This window comes from Peromyscus leucopus, chromosome 8b, assembly GCF_004664715.2.
Source record: "Peromyscus leucopus breed LL Stock chromosome 8b, UCI_PerLeu_2.1, whole genome shotgun sequence".
NCBI classification, from domain to species: Eukaryota; Metazoa; Chordata; class Mammalia; order Rodentia; family Cricetidae; genus Peromyscus; species Peromyscus leucopus.
Window position 1 is genome coordinate 91050792 of NC_051086.1, and position 19475 is coordinate 91070266.

General features: G+C 48.9%; 2 protein-coding genes across 2 annotated transcripts; both read right to left on the bottom strand.

Annotated features, from left to right (window-relative positions):
* Positions 1-31: 31 nt before the first annotated feature.
* On the bottom strand, positions 32-10440 carry Ifi35 (interferon induced protein 35). Its single transcript, XM_028856869.2, has 7 exons — positions 10262-10440; positions 2025-2123; positions 1200-1347; positions 992-1098; positions 709-895; positions 506-612; positions 32-296 (listed from the first exon to the last, which is right to left on the bottom strand). Exons 1-7 carry the CDS (start codon positions 10280-10282, stop codon positions 105-107), a joined length of 861 nt encoding a protein of 286 aa, XP_028712702.1. The 5' UTR covers positions 10283-10440; the 3' UTR covers positions 32-104.
* A 1538-nt stretch (positions 10441-11978) lies between these two features.
* On the bottom strand, positions 11979-15212 carry Rpl27 (ribosomal protein L27). The gene is made up of 5 exons (XM_028856867.2): positions 15102-15212; positions 14775-14857; positions 13777-13946; positions 12176-12286; positions 11979-12068 (listed from the first exon to the last, which is right to left on the bottom strand). The coding sequence occupies exons 2-5, from the start codon at positions 14853-14855 to the stop codon at positions 12020-12022; spliced, it is 411 nt and encodes a 136-aa protein (XP_028712700.1). The 5' UTR covers positions 14856-14857; positions 15102-15212; the 3' UTR covers positions 11979-12019.
* Positions 15213-19475: the final 4263 nt, after the last annotated feature.

The window sequence follows — 19475 nt, forward strand, 5'->3', positions numbered from 1 at the left end:
GTCCTGAAATGAGGAAGATCATCACATCACATCGGGTTAGTACTTTCATTGTTCTCGGTAGCATTAGGCAGTGGTCCCAGTCCCTAGCAGGTGGACATGCAGACCTAGCTTGATGCGGAAGTGAAGACAGCCAGGCGCTGCTCCCCTGAGGGCACAACTGCCAGGGCCTCCACCTCCCCGCCCCCACGGGTGGGCTTCTGGAAGTGGATCTCCAGGATGTCATGCAGTTCTTGGGCATCCAGGACATCAGGAATATTCGTCACCAGCACTGAGTGAAGTGCTGGCTGGTATTTGATCTAGAAAAAGACAGGACGGGACAAGGACTCACTGGAATGCAGGGCCGTGGGGAGCAGAGGTTGGAATGAGGAGTACCTCATGAAAACATGGGATGGGTCTGGAAGGCCAGGAAGGCTGCTGGGTAGGCCAGTGAGGTTTGGGGGCCCTGAGCCCTCCCCAGGCAGGTGTTGGGCAGGTAGACGCTTCCCTGGCCTCACCCACCACTTACCTCCGCTCTCTGGATCTTCCCGCTCACATAGGGAGAGACTCTCAGAGGGACCTGCTGTCGGCCCAGTGACACTGTGAACTGGCCAATCTGACACAGGTGCTGGGCCACTGTGAGGAACAGGGAGGGGTGGCCTTTGTCATTAAGGCCTTTCCTCTCCCAGTCTCGTGCACCCTGACCCCCAGCCTCCCCGGCAGGACCCATACCTTGTTCATCAGCAAAACCTAGCATGACGGTCCCTTGTAGCATCTCCCGGGCCTCCACATCCCCGCCTCCGTTCTTGGCCTTGCCAAAGAAGATCTCCAACTTGTCGAGCAGCTCCTCCTCACTCAGCTTCAGTCCAGCAGGAAAGCCACTGACCAGCACCCTGTGGTTATCCGGCTGGCTGGACACCTAGCAGGAGACAGCGGATGACCCACTCATCCGTATAACCCAGCTGCTGAATCCCACCCACCCACAGCACGGGAAAGGACCCTGCCGTTCGGTCACCTGGATGTTGGTCACCACAGGCAGCTCCAGGGGCTGGATCTGCACCCGCAGCCGGCAGTCCTCTATGTCAATTTTATGTTCCTTGTGTTGTAGCAACTGATCAGCCACTGGCGGGCGGGGGAGGGAGCGAGGGTAGGATCAGTACTGCGACACCTTCTGACCTCCCTGCTAACCCCTTCCAGACGATCCCCTCCCACCCAAGGCTAACCTTTGGGGTCATCAAAGGTGACCAGAGCAGAACCTCCAGGCAGAGGGCAGCAGATCTTCAAGTTAGAAACCAGAAACTTGGGCACTTGCCTGCCCTGCTGAGTGCGGCCTTGGAATACCAGGGGGACCTCGGGCACCGGGAATGGGATCTGGAGGTTGGGAGAGGGAAGCAAGTAATAACCTTCAAGAGTAGGAGAGGTCCCCACTCTTCCCTTCTGAGCAAAACGTCTCCCCCAGTTCTGTTCGATGCTCGGCGCGGAATGAACGCCTTCACTGAAGAGCTGGGCTGTGTGGTGACGACCTCAGGTCACACCAGACACTTGAGCTTCCTTTCTTTCTCAGGCTGTCCTGGAGCTCGCTCTGTAGACCAGGCTGGCCTCAAACTCACAGAGATCCTCCTGCCTCTGCCTCCCGAATGATGAATGATGGGATTAAAGGCGTGTGCCACCACGCCCAGCTCACACCAGCCGCTTTTCATACAAGCTTTTGGTTTGTCCTCACACAAGCCTGGAATGTAGGTAACTTGACCTCACAGATGAGAAAACTGAGATTCAGAGAGCTCAAGCAACACTCGAGGTCACACAGCAAGGAATAGTAGTTACATGGTACACGTGTGTCTGTGTGTGTCCAGATCCCCATGAAGGCCAGAAGAGGGCGCTGTAGCCCCCGAATCTGGAGTTCTGGGCAATTAGGAGCTGCTCTGATGGGTGCCAGGAACTGAACCTGTATCCTCTGCAAGAGCATCAAAGTGCTCTTACCCACGGAGCCATCTCTCCAGTCCCTGGCCAGCCCTTTTCTACCAGGAAAACCTCATTTCCCACCTAACCTTGTCTCTGGGAGAGTCCACGTGCTCCCTTTTCAGCTTCTGCAGCTCCTGCAGCTTCCTCCTGAGCCTCAATTGCTCCTCCTGAAGACTGGTGAGGACCTGTTGGAGCAGAGGTGGGTGAGAAGGCAGCCATTTAATCCCAGCACCCAGGAGGCAGAGGCAGGCAGAACTCTGGGTTCGAGGCCAGCCTGGTCTACCAGTTCTACACAGAGAAACCCTGTCTTAGGGGAGAAAATAAAAAAGGAAGCCGGGCGGTGGTGGCACACGCCTTTAATCCCAGCACTCGGGAGGCAGAGCCAGGTAGATCGCTGTGAGTTCGAGGCCAGCCTGGGCTACCAAGTGAGCTCCAGGAAAGGCACAAAACTACGCAGAGAAACCCTGTCTCGAAAAACCAAAAAAAAAAAAAAAAGAAAAGAAAAGAAAAAAGGAAGAGGAGGAGGCAGCAGCCATCAGCCTTTCTTGAGAACAAGTCAGCCTTGGGGAGGGAGGTCAGGTCTGGCCTCTCCAGATGCAGAGATGATGCCCAAGTCTCAGACCCCCTTTCCCGGGACTGGCCTGGTCCTGATCCAGTCCACCTCAGGACCCCGAAGCAGCTACAGCTGATTCACGAGCCTAGGTCCAGACTCTAACAAACACTGGTCTAGCTCTGGCTACAAGGCCTTGGGCCCTGCTAGGGAAGAGTCCCGCTGGCCCTCAGTCCTGTACCAAACTCACCCAAGTTCTGTGGCTGACTGGGAAGAGCAGCAGGAGTTTAGAGGAAGGACAATCCCAACCTAAAGGTGAAAGCAACTGAGTCCTCCAGCAGGAGCCTTGGCTAGGGATAGCAAACCGTCACTCCACTGTTTGCTAACTTCTGGTTGTTCTGGGGTTTGAACCCTGGTCCGTGGGCATTCGAGGTGCACACTCTCACTGAACTATACCCCGGCCTATTTGTTAATATTTACTGAGATAAACCTGCTTGCTTGCTGTCTACATTTATCTGTGTGAGTGTGCATGTTGGAGGCCTGAGGGCAAGTTTGTCGAGCTAGTTCTTCCTCCCTCCCCGTGGGGTTCTGAGGATTAAACTTGGGTTGCCAGGCTCACCCAGCAAGCACCTTTACCCCTTTTTCTTCTTTCCCCACCCCCTCTCCTCCTCCTTTTTTTTTTTTTTTTTTTTTTTTTTTTTTTAGACAGGGTTTCTCTGTATAGCCCTGGCTGTCCAGGAACTCACTTTGTAGACCAGGCTGGCCTCCAGCTCACAGAGATCCACCTGCCTCTGCCTCCCAGGTGTTGGGATTAAAGGCATGTGCCACATCACTTGGTGTAGCCTCACACTCTTTTTTTTTTTTTTCCCCGAGTTTCGAGACAGGGTTTCTCTGTGTAGCTTTGCACCTTTCCTGGATCTCGCTCTGTAGCCCAGGCTGGCCTCCAACTCACAGAGATCCGCCTGGCTCTGCCTCCCGAGTGCCAGGGACTCAAGCATTCTTCTCCATCTCCAGTCCCTCCTCCAGTTGTCTTGAGGCAGAGTAGTAGTATGTAGTATGTAGTCACGACAGGACTACTACCCCCCACGCAGCTCAGGCAGGAGTAAACACTCCTCCAGAGTTCAAGGATTACAGGCATGAGCTACCCCACCCATAAGCCAAACCTTTCAAATTGACTATGTCAATCAGTTCTTGTCACAACACTATGGGGATGCCCTCTTGACCTTACTTTATAGAGGAGGAGACTGGAAAAGGTTAGAGGATTTGTTGGAAGTCGTTCGGCCAGGCAGACTGAGTCCAGAGGGCTCTGCCACCCGGTGCTTCCCAGTGAAGAAACGAAGTCCTGAGTGGAGAAGTGATTTGCACATCTCCTAGCCTGTCCTCTTTCCACATACCAAGCAGCCTTCTTTCCAGGCTGGTGTGAGTTGGAGAGAGTCCAAAGAGAACAGCGACAGAATAGACAGGGAACAGCACGAGGAGTCTGAATGAATGCACCTTTGTTTGTGGGAAAGCGCCCACAGTGGCTGGCAGCGCTCAGGTGCTAGTCAGGAAACCCGATAAGACTGGCCCAGGGAAGGGCGTCCTTGCTTGCTTGCTTGGAATGAGCCAACCCTGCCTAGATCCCATCTGTATCCCTAATGTCTAGAAAAGTCTCTGGAACGAAACAGGTTTAGTAGACGTGTGATAAATGAGTGAAGTTGAGTACCAGGAGAGAGCGAGCACGTCGGGGAGGTGCTGGAGACATTCCGTGTGAGTGTGTTCTGTTTCAAGCAGAGGAAAGCTAGGGCTTGACTGCATTACGCTGGCTTAGGAATGGTGGGAAAGGTCCCTGTTTACACTTGTGAATCAGAGGTTACAAACTCAATGTAGCTGAGGGCCAGTTAGATGGCATCAGCAAGTCAAGACCCATGTGGGGTGACAAGGAGTGGCTGAGCTTGGCTTTCCCATGGAGGTGTGGTTCCAATATCCTGTGTATTCCTGTTCTGTTTTGTTTGTGGTTGTTTTTTGAGACAGGATTTCTCTGTGTAGCTCTGACTGTTCTGGAACTCACTCTGTAGTCCAGGCTGGCCTCAAACTCACAGAGATCCTCCTGCCTCTGCCTCCCGAGTGCTGGGATTAAAGGCGTGCGCCACCACTGCCAGGCTTGAGAAACCCTGTCTTGAAAAACAAAACAAAGAAAGATTACCCAAGTGCAGTGGCACATACCTGTAATCTTTGTATTTGGGAGACAGAGGTATACATAAGGAATACATAAGTAAATGAGTTCCAGGTCAGGCCTGCCGGGGCTACATAATGAGACCCTGTCTCAGGATTTAAAAAAAAACAAACAAAAAAAAAAAAAAAAACCAACTGTGTGGCTGTGAGGGACAGGGTGAACTGGACTAGGAACTTTGGCATGAGCAAACACATCCAGATTCTGTTGCTCAAGCTCCACCCGCTATGGTGGTATTCCAATTCCCTTGGTGTATGTGTGTGCACTTGAGTGTGTGTGTGTGTGTGTGTGTGTATGTGTGTGCACATGTGGCACACAAGCAGAAGTCTGAGAACAAACGCAGATGTTAGTCCTTGCCTTCTATCATGTTTGAGACAAGGTCTCTCAGGTGTTGCCACTGTATGTAGCAGGCTAGCCCTGGACTTCTGGGGACTCTTTTGTCTCTGTCTACCATCTTGCCACAGAAGCACTGGGACTATGGATGCAAGACACCAAATGCCCAGCTTTGCTGGTTCCTGGGATCCCAGCTCAGGCCTTCAGGCTAGCACAGCAGGGACCTTGCCCTCTGACCCGGTCCCCTACTGTGTAATATCCTTTGTCATATGTTTTTAAACCTAATCTATTGGGGCTGCAGAGATGGCTCATGGGCTAAGAGCACTGCCTGCTCTTCCAGAGGACCTGGGTCCAATTCCCAGCACCCACATGGCAGCTCACAGCTGTCTGTAACTCCAGTTCCAAAGGACCCAACACCTTCACCCAGACATACATGAAGGCAAAACACCAATGCACATAAAATAAAAATAAATTTTAAAAAACCTAATCTATTATGGGACATGCACATTTTCATTTTTCTTTTGTTTTCATTTTGGACACAGGTCTCTCTTTAACCCAGCTTACCCTAACTCAAGGCAATCCTCCTGCCTTAGCCTCCAGAGTACAAGAATTACAGGAAAGCACCATGCTCTCGCCCTTTTATTCCTGTTACAAACAATCTACAATACTAACCTTCTCCTAGATGCCCTCTGTTCACAGTGGGACAAGCCCTGTGAGATGAAAAAACTGTAAGTCAAAAAATGCATTAACTTTTGGAGGTGACCCAAAACAGGAGCCGCAGCCACCTGCAACTGAGATGCTGCTCTAACCAGATGCTGCACAGCAACAAGGCCATTAAGAAGTGTGTCATGGGGCTGGAGAGATGGCTCAGAGGTTAAGAGCACTGGCCGCTCTTCCAGAGAGGTCCTGAGTTCAATTCCCAGCAACCACATGGCGGCTTATATCCATCTGTAATGAGATCTTATGCCCTGTTCTGGCATGCAAGCAGAACACAATGTATAAATAAATCTTGAAAAAAAAAAAAAAAAAAAAAAAAGAAGTATGTCATTTGGAACACAATGGAGACCACTGCCACCAGGGACATTTCTGAAGTGTCTTTGATGGTCACATGCTTTCCAAATCCTATGCAAGGCTGCATGCATGGTTCCATTCATAGCAAGGTAGTCAGGAATCAAACTCCTGAAGCCTGGGAGGACTGACCCTCCCCCTTCTGATTTAGATTTGCCACCAAAGCCCATGTAAGGAGCTTGCTTCATAAGAAGGAAAGACCAAACATCTAAGAAAAAAAATGGAAATTATACTTTTAAGAAATGCATTGAGCCAGGCCGTGGTGGTGCATACCTTTAGTCCCAACACTCCAGAGGCAGAGGCAGACAGATCTGAGTTTGAGACCAACCTGGTGTATAGAGCAAGTTCCAGGACAGCCAGGGTTACACAGAGAAGCCCTGTTTCTGAAAGAGAGACAGAGAGAGAGAGACACACACACACACACACACACAGAGACAGAAACAGAGGGAGAAAAGAAAAGCATTGAATAAACCAGATGTGGTAGTGAAAGTCTATAGTCTCAGCACTAGGGAAGCTGTAATGGGAAGACAGAATTTGAGACCAGCTTGGGTTACATATCCAGACCCTGTCTCAATAAATAGGAAGTAAGAAGACAGAAACACGGAGGAGGAGGAGAGTACTCTGTGTTCACTTGTCATGGTTTAGCATTGTAGGGTGTCAGAGGTCATCCGCATGACTCCTTGCCATAAGCAGAGATAACATCAGATCACAAATAGAAGAGATCAAAATTCAAAGAGCACTACCTGGCTAGGTGTGGTGGAGCATAACTTTAAGCCTAGTTTGGGAGAGGCAGAGAGGCAAGTGGATCTGTGAGTCTGAGGCCAGCCTGGTCTACATAGTGACTTCCAAGCCAGCCAATGCTGCTAGTGAGACCTTGCCTCAAAAGCAAAACAAAAGTAAACAAACAAAAATTAAAACAAAAGATACTTCTTACTGAATGTGGTCACTTGAACACTATTGTAAGGCCAGACGGTTGTGAGTTGAGGACTTATCTGTATGTGAACTTCTGATCATTGTCTTTATGATAAGTATAACTGTTTTTAATTGCCTAATCCAAGTTGCCAAACTTCTGTGATCTGCCCTCCCCACCACAGTGATGGGTATAGAAACGGACTTGTAAATGTTAAACACATGCTCTATCCCAGAGCTACACTCCCAGCCTAGGAGGTGATTTTGTGATACTTGAATGATGGCATCCTCCCGCACCTGGCACTGAGCAGGTCCTCATTAGCCACTGATCTGTTTCCCCTGCCTTCTGGGTAAATGGTATTACACTAAAATAGGGGGTGGGGGAACTGGTGAGATGGCTTAGTGATAAAAACACTTGACACACAAGACTGATGACTTGAATTTGACCCCAGATCAATGATGGGAGGAGAGAACTTCCTGAAAGTTATCCTGTGACTGCCATATGCTCACCATGACAAGTGTGCTCATAAACGCACGCACGCACAGTCAGAAAGATTATGTAGTGATTAAAAGATACATTACTGGCAGGGCTAGAGAGATGCCTCAGAGGTTAAGAGCTCTGGGCTGCTCTTCCAAAGTTTCTGAGTTCAATTCCCAGCATCTACATGGTGGCTCACATCTGGCGCCCTCTTCTGGCCTGCAGGCATACACCCAGAACACTGTATACATAATAAATAAATCTTAAAAAAAAAAAAAAAAAAAAAAAAGCACTTGCTGTCTGGACAGTGGCGGCACACGCCTTTAGCACACGCCTCTAATCTCAGCACTTGGGAGGCAGAGGCAATTAGATCTCTGTGAGTTCGAGGCCAGCCTTGTCTACAGAGCTTGTTCTAGGACAGACAGGGCTACGGCTACACCGAGGGATCCTGTCTCAATAAACAAACAACAAGGGCTGGAGATATGGCTCAGCAGTTAAGAGCACTGACTGCTCTTCCAGTTGGACCCAGGTTCAATTCCCAGCACCCACATGACAGCTCACAACTGTCTGTAACTCCATTTCCAGGGGACCTGACACCCATGGCAAAACACCAACTCACATAAAATAAAAATAATTTAAAAATAAATAAACAAACAACAAAAAGCACTTGTTGCTCTTGCAGAGGACTCAGGTTCAGTTCCCAGCACCCACATGTTGGCTCCCAACTGTCCTTGATTCCCTAGAGGGGCTCCAACATCCTCTTTTTTTTTTTTTTTTTTTTTTTTAAAGATTTATTTATTTATTTATTAGATATACAGTGTTCTGTCTGCGTATACACCTGCAGGCCAGAAGAGGGCACCAGATCTCATTACAGATGGTTGTGAGCCATTATGTGGTTGCTGGGAATTGAACTCAGGACCTTGGGAAGAGCAGCCAGTGCTCTTAACCTCTGAGCCATCTCTCCAGCCCCCCCCCCCAACATCCTCTTTTGACCTCCGAGGGCACCAGTGACACACATGGTGCACACACACACACACACACACACACACACACATGCTGGTAGAACACTCACACAAATAAAATAAGAAATAAATCTGGGGCTCGAGACACGGCTCAGCACTTCAGAGCACTGGCTCTTCTTATAGAGACCCAGGTTCAATTCCCAGCATCCACATGGAGATTCATAACCAGCTGTAACTTCAGATCCAGGGAATCCAATCCCCTCTTCTGTCCTCCACAGGCACTAGGCATGCAAGTGGTATATAGACACACATGCAGGCAAGAAACCAATATAATGATAAAAGATAAAAATAGATCTTTCAGAAAAGATAAATTAATCTAAACCAATTTTTTAGAAAGATAATGAGACTGGAGAGGTGGCTTAGCGATTATGACCTAAATTTAGTTACCAGGATTTTTCTTTTTCATGTGTGTGGGTATTTTGGCTACACATATGTCTGTGCACCATGTGCATGCCCTGTCCCAGGAGGCCAAAAGAGGTGCCGGATCCCCTAGAACTGGAGTTACAGAAGGTTGTGAGCATCCGTGTGAGTGCTAGGAAATCCTGGTCTTCTAGAAGGATAGTCAGAGCTCTTAACCACTGAGCCATCTCTCTAGTACAGTTCCCAGGATACACACATATATTTACATTTGTGGATGTTTTGCTTGCGTGCATGTCAGTGTACCACATGCATGCCAGGTGCCTGGAGAGGCCAGAAGGCGGCACTGGATCCCCTGGAACTAGAGTTCCGGATGGTTGTGAACCCACATGCTGGTGGGAACTGAAGCCAGGCTCTCTCCCAGAGCAACACATACTCTTAACCGCTGAGCCATCTCTCCAGGCCTCTCCCTTACCTTTAAAGACAGGGTCTCTCACTGGTCTGGAGCTGTCCAGGAGGCCAGGGTGGCTCACCGACAGACCCCAGGGGTGTGCCTCTCTCTTCTGCTGGGTCACAAGCACCTGTCGCTGCACTCAGCTTTTAACCTGGGTTCTGAGGCCCGAATTCCTTCTCATGCTTGAAGATAAGCAGTTTACAGACTGAGCTGTCTGCCTCCCTAGCCTTCCCCATAGGAACCCTTGTGAAGAAGTTTAACATCCCTTCGTAGTAAGTGAGGAAATGGGGATTAGACTGTAAACTCCAGAAAGGCTAATGATTGGTCCAAGGCAACGATCTGAAGAAACCAGGATTTGAAGCCAGGCAGCTCTGCTCCGGAAGCCTGTGGTTCTCCTTATTATATCTGAGAAGCAAATGAAAGCTTCTCAAGCCAAAGAACTAAGGAGAGGGGGAGACTGGGAAAGCTGGGGAGGACAAGCTGCGCTGGATCCCTCCTCACTGGCGGCAGGCAGGACCACTTCACAGCTGGGCCTAGCTGGTCAGAGGCCACCGAGTCAGAGGAAAGTGAGCACTCAAGAGACCACCTGTCCTAGAGAGGAGCAATAGGTTGATATGGAAATCTGAGGGGAGGACTCTGAGGCTGGGAGATACCCCAGGGCATCCCTATTTCCCATTAGAGCAGGTACAGAATAATTTAACTAATGCCAATATCTACGAAACACGAACCTACACAGAATCATCAAGGTCCTGACCTGCGTGTGCTGAAAGTCCTGCTCTTTGAGGCACTAGGTAAAAATGAGCAGCCTCCACAGCCTGAGGTGATCCCAGTTCTCTACTTCTTTCCAGCCCTTCAGTGGGTGTGAGCTGAGCAGGTTCTCAGCCTAGAGCACTCTGGATTCCCCCTCACACACCCGAAACACTCCTGCTCCCTTACTTACATCTTGGAGAGTCACAGACATGACTCACACCTGGTTGGCAAAAGCAGAGGCTTCAGAGCAGGAGGGTCCTGGAGGACTAAAGTCTGGCTCGGGCCCTTAGAGGGGGCTTTGGCCTCCTCAGCCTCCAGCGGCGTCTGAAATAAACTCCAGCCACTTCTGCTTACAAGTTTTGGTTCTACTTTCGTTTCCTGTGAATTCCCGCCTCCGAGTACACAGCCCCACCCTTGGGAGGAGCCTTCAACTGCAAAGACCCAGCCTGATGCCTGAGTCAGGTGTATGCTCTAGGGGATTGCAAAGGGAGTGGGTACTGGCCCCAACCCATCTTCCCAGGCAGTTGATTCAAGAATCCCTAGGATTTCCCTCTACCCCTTTCTTAGACAGATGATTAGCATGTAGCTCTAGCTGGCTTTGAACTCTATGGCGTTTGCTTCCAACATGCTGAGATTAAAGACATGTGAAGGCACATCCAGCAGATTTTATTTTTAAAATTACATTTATTGTATGGGCAGGAGTGTCCACATACTATTGTGAAGGCATGGGGGTAACGACTTTTATGGGTTGGTATCCTGTGGGTTCCAGGGAATTATTCATTAGACTTGGCAGCTGCAGCACGCTGCAGCCCTTACCCACCATGCCATCCTGCCCCCTTTTTCAGGCAGGGTTTCATTGTGCAGTGCTGGCTGTCCTCCAACTCAGATCCACTTGCCTCTGCCTCACCCTCCCTTATCTTTTTTGTTTTTTCGAGACAGGGTTTCTCAGTGTCGTTTTGGTACCTGTTCTGGAACTTACTATGTAGACCAGGCTGGCCTCGAACTCAGAGATTCACCTGCCTCTGCCTCCTTAGTGCTGAGATTAAAGGAGTGTACCACTGCCGCCCTCCCTTAATTCTTAAGAATTGTGTGTGATGTAGGTGCTGGGAAACAAACTCTGGTCCTAAGAGACCCTTGTTCCTAAACGATGGGCCATCCATCCAGAGTCAGGATCTCTTAATGATCTTTAGGATGGTGAACACTGCCAGGGCTGTACTAGCCAACACTGGATTTGCACTGAGTCACCACCAGCTTTTTCTATTAGCACACAGTCACCTGGTTCCCCTCACAAACCTTTTTTAAAATGCTGACACTATGTAACACTGGCTGGCCTCAACCCACCTGCCTCTAGTGCCATATGCCTGCATTTCTTTGTTTGGGAGGTTGTTTTGTTTTTTTGAGACAGGGTTTCTCTGTGTAGGCCTGGCTGTTCTCTGCCTCCCACATAGTGGGATTAAAGGTGTATGTCACCACCACCCCTCATGGGGGCACTTCTTTAAAATAGGATCTCACTATTGATCTGTCTGCCCCAGAACTATGTAGACCAGGATGGCGTTAAACTCACAGAGATCACCCTGTTGGGATTAAAGGCACCAGCTACTATGTCTGCATTTTAAATCTCTGCAGCGTAGTCATGGACCCGGGTTATCAGAGTGAGGTTCCTAACAGGAGGCAGGCTGAGCTTCACCCTTCCCTGCTTTGACAGAACACAGCTCTACACCTCATTAAAATGTCAGGAGCAGCTCTGGGGCAAAGGCGCAGGGTCTTCAAGGAGGTTTTCAATCCACCAGCTGGTCACCTAGTTCAAGACTCACAAAGCACACTGGCTTCATTTCACAGCCCCCTTTTCAGTGTCTCTTATCCCAAGGTCTCCTTTTTCAATATACATGCAGCAGGCAGACACAAGCTTTTTGTTTTTTGTTTTTTAATGATGGGAACAAAAATATATCTAAAAGCGAAGCTTTTGGAAAAACCATTTGTTCTTCCCTGTCTTGTATCTAGAAAGGAAAAAACAGAAAGAAGATATATGAAAAATGGAACAGAAAAACAAATTGTTTCATGGGAAGTAGTAAAAGTGTATTCAACAAAGATAGGACCTACTTACCTTTCCTCAAACTTGACCTTGGCCTCCCGCCTGGCCTTGCGTTTCAGGGCTGGGTCTCTAAAGACATCCTTGTTGACAACTGTTTTGTCCAAGGGGATGTCCACAGAGTACCTGGGGAAACGGAGCAGAGGAAGGATTAGTTAGGGACTTAATTTGGCCTAGTCCTCGAGGGACAGGGGGCAGTAGGATCCAATCCCTCAGTGAAATAGTGAAGGACATCTACTAAAGCTGGGCACCTTCATGCAATTTCTTGGAACTTCTCATTTTAATTAATATCCATTTCCATGGTCCTAAACTCTGGGACATCTTACTTTAATTTCCAGAACTCCTTTTTAAGAGTGAGATTTATCACACAAGACTTTAAGACTGCTCCCCAACGATTCTTGAAGACAGCTACAGTTCAGGACCCTCAATTCCTGTCATTCTTTACTATCCCTGTACTGAGATAGCGTGTGCTGGAAGACTGTGGCACTAAGGCCTCTGCAGTTAAAGTAATGAAAACTGGCTTCTCACCCAACACTCTCACTCAGCTCTGGCTGGCCCACAGCTCCCCTTGCTTCAGCTAGGATCGTAACTACACTACCACCAACTGGGTGTAAAGAAACTATTTCTAGGGCTGGAGAGATGGCTCAGAGGTTAAGAGCACTGGCTGTTCTTGCAGAGGTCCTGAGTTCAATTCCCAGCAACCACATGGTGGCTCACAGCCATCTGTGATGAGATCTGGTGCTCTCATCTGACCTGTAGTCATACATGCTGTATACAAAATAAATAAATGAATCTTTAAAAAAAAGAAAAAGAAACTGTTTCTGGGGGCGCCCCTGTAACAATGGTTCAGTGGTCCAGAGCACTGATTGCGCTTCCAGAGAACCTAAGCTCAATTCTCAGCACCCACTCGATACACATACGCACAGACCAATCATCGATGATGATTCATGACTAAGTCACCTCTCCAGTGTGGTCTAAACCAAGCACTTGTGCAGCCCTCTCCTCCTACCTCTATACAAACTCCAGGGATAAACTCTGGTCACCAACAGCAGGCACAAACCCAAAGGAAATCATCTTGTAGAACAGTGAGAGAAGGCAGACCAATGCAGCCATCTTTACTTAATAAAAAATTTCAATCCTACTCAGTCAAGATGGAGAACAGAAAGCAAGAGGAGCTGCTATAAGGTGCTCCCACACAGAACACAGGGCCCCAGATTTGAGGGTACCCCTGCTAAAAAACAAAAAAACCACCCCAGCACTTGGATGGATGTGAATTCAAGGCCACACAAAGAAACCCTGTCTTGAAAAGCCCCCACCCCCACAATAGGAGGGATCCTGGAGACAAAAAGAGAGGCATTCTCCAAGATGGAGCAGAGTCAAATCAAGTTACTCCCCCCCCCCCCAATGGCACTGAGGCAGAAGCCAGGGTCGTGCATGTGGTAGGCAGTGCTTAGCATTCCCAGGACTGAGGGAAGAGGATCATCCACAGGCAGGAGAGGGCAAGGAGGACATGAACGAAAGATGATCTTTTCTTGTACCACAGTACCCACAAGGCCGTCTCTTCCTCAGGGGAGGAAGTGAAAATCCACACTTTCCCATTTTTTTGGAAAGCTCACCTTGTGGGCATGAGGTGATTGTAGTTATAAACTTTCACAAAGGACTTGATCTTTGACCTCTTGGCGATTTTCTTCTTGCCCATGGCAGCTGTCACTTTTCGGGGATAGCGGTCAATTCCAGCCACCAGGGCATGGCTGTAAGGGCGGTCTGAGGTGCCGTCATCAATGTTCTAAGTGAGGAAGAAAAACACACACACACACACACACTGATGTTACCGATTGGACCCTTATCAGTAAAACTGTATGTTCATTAAACACACACCTCCACACTACTGTAGAGGATAACCACAACCACTTAACGCTAAGCTCAAACAAAGAGCCAACAGGACAGTAAGTGTGTGTTAGCAGTGTTTATTCGCATCACAAGACTTTGCAAAAGCATTTGAGAGACAGGTTTAAAAGCTGCATCCAAATATTCACGCTGGGCTTGGTGGCACAAGATTTTAATGCCGGCAGTTCAAGTCCGGCGTGGGACAGAGCTACACTGCAAGACCCTGTCTCGGAAAAACAAACAAAAAAGTAGACACTCGGAGCGTTAGGTGCCATCTATCATCTTTCAACTTGTCCACGAGGCTAAGGTTAGAGCTGAGACTCCAAGGCTGGCAGCGTGGCCCCAGAGACCAGGCTCCAGACAAATGGCAGGCGCGGAAGCCAGTGTCCTCAACAGCGCAAGTCTAAAACACCCAGGGGACGTGGTAAGTAAAAGCAGTCTCTCCCATTCCACAGATCTCAGCTGCAGCAGGGATTACTTTTGACGTGACACAAGTTAACCCCTCTAAACTTTTCACCGCACGCTTGCTTCAGACCGGTCATGCATTTACCGCCCGCGGCTTGGCCGCCGGGTCCCGGGGCTACTGCTCCGAACGGGGATCTTAAATTTCGATCCCGGGCCCCGTGGCTACTGCTCGGAACCGGGATCTTAAATTCCGATCCCGCCCGATGCCCATGGTGCCGCCCAACTCCCCGCGAGCAAGCGACGCGCCCTGGCGGTCTGCTACCTTCACGATGACGGCTTTGCGTCCGGAGTAGCGTCCAGCCAGGACCAGCACCACTTTCCCGGGTTTCATGAACTTGCCCATGTCTGCAGAGAACAAAGACAAGGAGCCGCTCAGACACTCGTGAGGCGCAAGGCCCCGGGGCCGACTTCTCTAGATGCCAGCCCGGGTCGCTCGCTGCCGACGAGGCCACACCGCGCGCAGGTTCTGCTCGAGCGACGCGACTCGCCACGAAGCCGCCAGAGGCTCAGAGTCCGTCCGCGCGCGGCCACCCGACCCCGGGGTCGCGATGGCGGCGGATGGCAAGACCCGCGCCAGGCCGCTACTCACCGACAGCAAGGAGCCGGGACCCAGCGGAAAGGAAGGAAGGGCACTTCCGCCAACCTTTCACCCTGCGGAGCGGCGGCCTCACTTCCGGTCCCGCCTTTCGGGCTCCGCTGCGCCTCTCTCGGTTGGTGGTCAAAGCTGCTGGCGGAAGTTGCTGGTTGAGGTCGCGTTGGGCGGGGCGTTTGTTTGAATCGAGCTTTATTAGCAGCGCTGGCAGCAGACAGGAACAGAGTTCCGTCTCCGGCGTACGGAGGGCGGGGCAGAGAGGGCGCGTGAGTCTGCGCGCTCGGCCCCGTCGTTTCCTTCGTTGTGGTCCCCTGCTCTGCCACTAGGAGGGGGGCGCGGTCTGAAATTCACTGTTTCGCCGTGGAGGAAGGAGCCAGGTTTCTGCGGGGGCGCAAGCCTGTAACCCCAACATTGCGGGGGCTGAGACAGGATTTCCAGTTCCCGTGTAACCTACGTTGCATACAGAGACCCTGTCTCCATTAAATGAATAAAAAAGTATGTCATAGGCAACAAAGTGGCTTGTGCATTGTTGGCTGAAAAATCAAATGTTATCTCTAGGGTTCAGCCCAAAGATGTCAACTGTTATCGACTAGACTAAGCATGTGGCACTCCTCGCTCTTTAAAAAATTATATATATATAATTGGGGGGCCGGATTTTGAGACAAGATTTCTCTGTGTAACAGCTCTGGTTGTCTTGGAACTTTGTGACCAGGCAGGCCTCCAACGATCTGCCTTTCTCAGCATCCCAAATGTTGAGATTAAAGGTGTATGCCAGCACCGCCCGGCATATTTTTATTTTTATTTATTTATTTATTTTTGCTTTTTTTTTTTTTTCTTATGTTCACTGGTGTTCTGCCTTCATGTATGTCTGTGTGAGGGTGCCAGATCCCCTGGACCAGGAATTACAGACAGTTGTGAGTTGCCATGTGGGTGCTGGGAATTGAACCTGGGTCCTTTGGAAAAGCAGGCAGTGCTCTTAACCACTAAGCCTCTTTCGGGAAGCTGGGACACCGCAGGCGGAAGGGTGAGATTTTAGCTCTGAGCTCTGACCTCTCGGCTTTCTCTTTTACATTGTTTCTGTGTTTCTTATTTAATAAGATGGTTGGTTACATCAATATCTGGCGCCCAACGTGAAAAGAATCCATTAAAAACCGCTTGGCTTGGCAGCAGGTCCGCTTTCCCGCAAGAGCGGCAGGCGGTGGCAGGCACCGGTCGGCTTCTTAGTCCGAGCAGTGGCTTCTTAGCCTGGGTCTAGGTCTGTTTGACCTCAGGCTGGACTATCGGTGAGCTGCTTGCTTAAATCCTGCTTGCTTAAAGCCGGTGTTACAGGTGTTACAAACAACTCAGACCTGCCCTGCCGAACAGGGCCCTGCCTGTAAAGCCAACGCACGTGGTCGGAGCTTAAGGAAGCCAGACCCAAGCCTTGACTCGGCACAAGAGGGAACATGTGGCTGGATTTAAGCTTTAGCCGGCTACACTTTCTTGTGCGTTCTCTCTCTCTCTCTCTCTCTCTCTCTCTCTCTCTCTCTCTCTCTCTCTCTCTCTCTCTCTCTCTCTGGATTTACACCTGGGACACTAAGTGGCTGTTTTGAAAATCCCCTAGGATTTCTACTGTTCTACACAGATTTGGTAAGTCATAACATATCAGATATTTTAAAGGAAATTGAGAATTTTCCATTCCATCATTTAAATATGGGCAAGCAATCAGACTTGGGATTACTCATCTGTCACTGCTCACTGATTTTATTTGCTTTTTTCCTACTCTGAGCCCTTTTCAATTCCTCTCTGAACATCTTTGGGAAATATTCCTGTGGTACTCAGTCAACCAGGAGAGCTTAACTAACCAAGAATTGGCTGGTTTTATTCAGAGATGAAAACCAGGGGCTGCATCCAGCCCCCTTATTTTTTATTTATGAGTATTTTACCTGCATGTATGTATGTGCCTAGTGACCAAGGAGGTCAGAGGAAGGTGTTGGATTCCCTGGAACTGGTGTAACAGATGACTGTATGTCACTATGTGGGTGCTGGGAATTGAACTTGGGTCCTTTCCAGGTCCTCTGCAAGAGCAGAAAGTGCTCTAAAACACTGGGCCATCTTTCCAGCCCCTATTTATGATTATTACTCCAAAATTTTCAATTTATTTTAAAGGATTTATTTTTAATTATGTGTATGTATCAACATGTGTGTGTATGTGTGAGTATGAATCTCCTGGAGTTGAAGTTACAGGCTGTTATGAACCATTTGATGTGGGTGCTAGGAACAGAACTCATGTCTTCTATAAGAGCAGTAAGTGCTCTTCACCTCTAAGCCATCTCACCAGCCCTTCTTCTGAGACAGGGCTTACTCTGTAGCTAAGACTGGAACTCACTTCATAGCTTAGGCTAGAATCCAACTTTCTCAGTCTCCTGAGTACTGGAATGACATTTGTGAACCACCACACCCAGCTTATATTTACATTTTTACATGTATACACACACACACACACACACACACATACATGCCTGTGACTATAGGCATGGGCCACCATGCCTGGCTGCAATTAAAATATTTTCTGAAGCAGGAGGAAACATTTCCTAAGGTTATGAACAGACCAGTCTCCCTCACCTGCCAATTTTAAAAAACATTTTTAATCGTTTTATTTTTTATTTTACGTGTGTGGTGTTTTGTCTAAATGTATACCCGTGCACCTCATCCCTGTCTGCATGAAAGCCAGAAGAGGGCATCAGATTCCCTGGAACTTCAGTTGACTATGGTTGTTTACAACCAACCACATGGGTGCTAGGAATTGAACCCAAGTATCTCTGGAAGAGCAGCCAATGCTCTTAATCACTGAGATGTCTCTCCAGCCTCCAGCCACCAGTTCTGAATGGAATCTTCATTAGGGAGCAATTGACCACTTGGCTTGATGCCTGCACATCAGCTTCCCTACACATCTTGCCTTCAGTGATGCTCTGTGTGAGATCTCCTGAAGGCTGCCTCCTGACCGACAAGTGTGACCAGGCTCACTGCACTGGAGAACACAGAGTATGAAGCCCTGCAGAGACCCTGTGTACCTGCCTGGCGAGAATGAATGACAAAGGAGATATCTTGGAAAACTATTATGTGGCTCAACAGAAAGACCTGTGTCCAGAGTGGTGGCCCATGACTATAACCCCAACTCACAGGAGGTAGTAAACAGGGGATCAGAAGTTCAAGGTCATCCCCGGTTACATAATGAGTTCAAGACCAGCATGAGCTATAGGAGACTCTGCCTTGGTGGCACACGCCTGTTAGAGGCAGAGAGGCAGGAGTATCTCTGAGTTCGAGGTCAGAGATACTGGGCCACATATCAAGGTCTAGGACAACATAGGGAAACCCTGTCTCAAACCAAAACAAACACAAGAACAAAAACCCAAGAGGCTGGAGTGCTACAGTTAAGAGCACTCACTCTCTTCCAAAGGACCTGAGAGCACACCTTTAATTATATAGTACTCAGGCAGAGGCAGGTAGATCTCTGAGTTCAAGGCCAGTTTGGTTTACACAGTGAGATCTTGTTTTAAAACAAAACCACTTGTTTGGAGGGGATGGTAGCACACACTTCTTTTTTCTTTTTGTTTCTTAAGAGAGGGTTTTGTTTTAAAAGTTTTTGAAAGGACTTATTTATGTATGAGTGCTCTGCCTGCATGTACACCTTTATGCCAGAAGAGGGCATCAGATCCCACTAGAGATGGTTGTGAGCCACCACTGAGCCATCTCTGCAGCCCGGGTAGCACACACTTGTAATCTCAGCACTAGCGGGTGGAGGCAGGAGGATCAGTTCATGTTCATGTTTAGTTACATAGCATGTTTGAGGCCAGCCTTGGCTACATGGGAGCCTTTCTCCCCTTGCTCCCCCCAAAAAACCAAAGTATAGAATACTTTAGTAATCTGTTTTTTTTTTTTTTTTTTTTTTTTTTTTTTAATGTTTGTTTGCTTTTGAGATAGTCTCTCTGTGTAGCCCTGGCTTACCTAGAACTCACTATGTAGACCAGGCTGGCCTTGAACTCTGAGATAGATCTACCTGACTCAGCCTCTCTAGTCCTGGAATTAAAGGCATGTGCTGCCAGGTCCGGCCACTTTAGAAATCTTTAAGTATGCTATGCAGTACAGATTACCTTTCTTTCATTATGTATGTGTGTGTATTATATACCCATGCTTTTTTGTTGTTGTTTCAAGACAGGGTCTCTCTATGTGGTCCTGGCTGTCCTGGAACTTGCTATGTAGAGCAGGCTGGTTGTTTTGTCTTTTGCTGTTGTTTTGAGACAGGCTTCATTACATAGCCTTGGCTGGCCTAGAGGTCACTATGTAGACAAGATAGCCTAAAACTTGTGGCAATTCTCCTGCCTCTGCCTC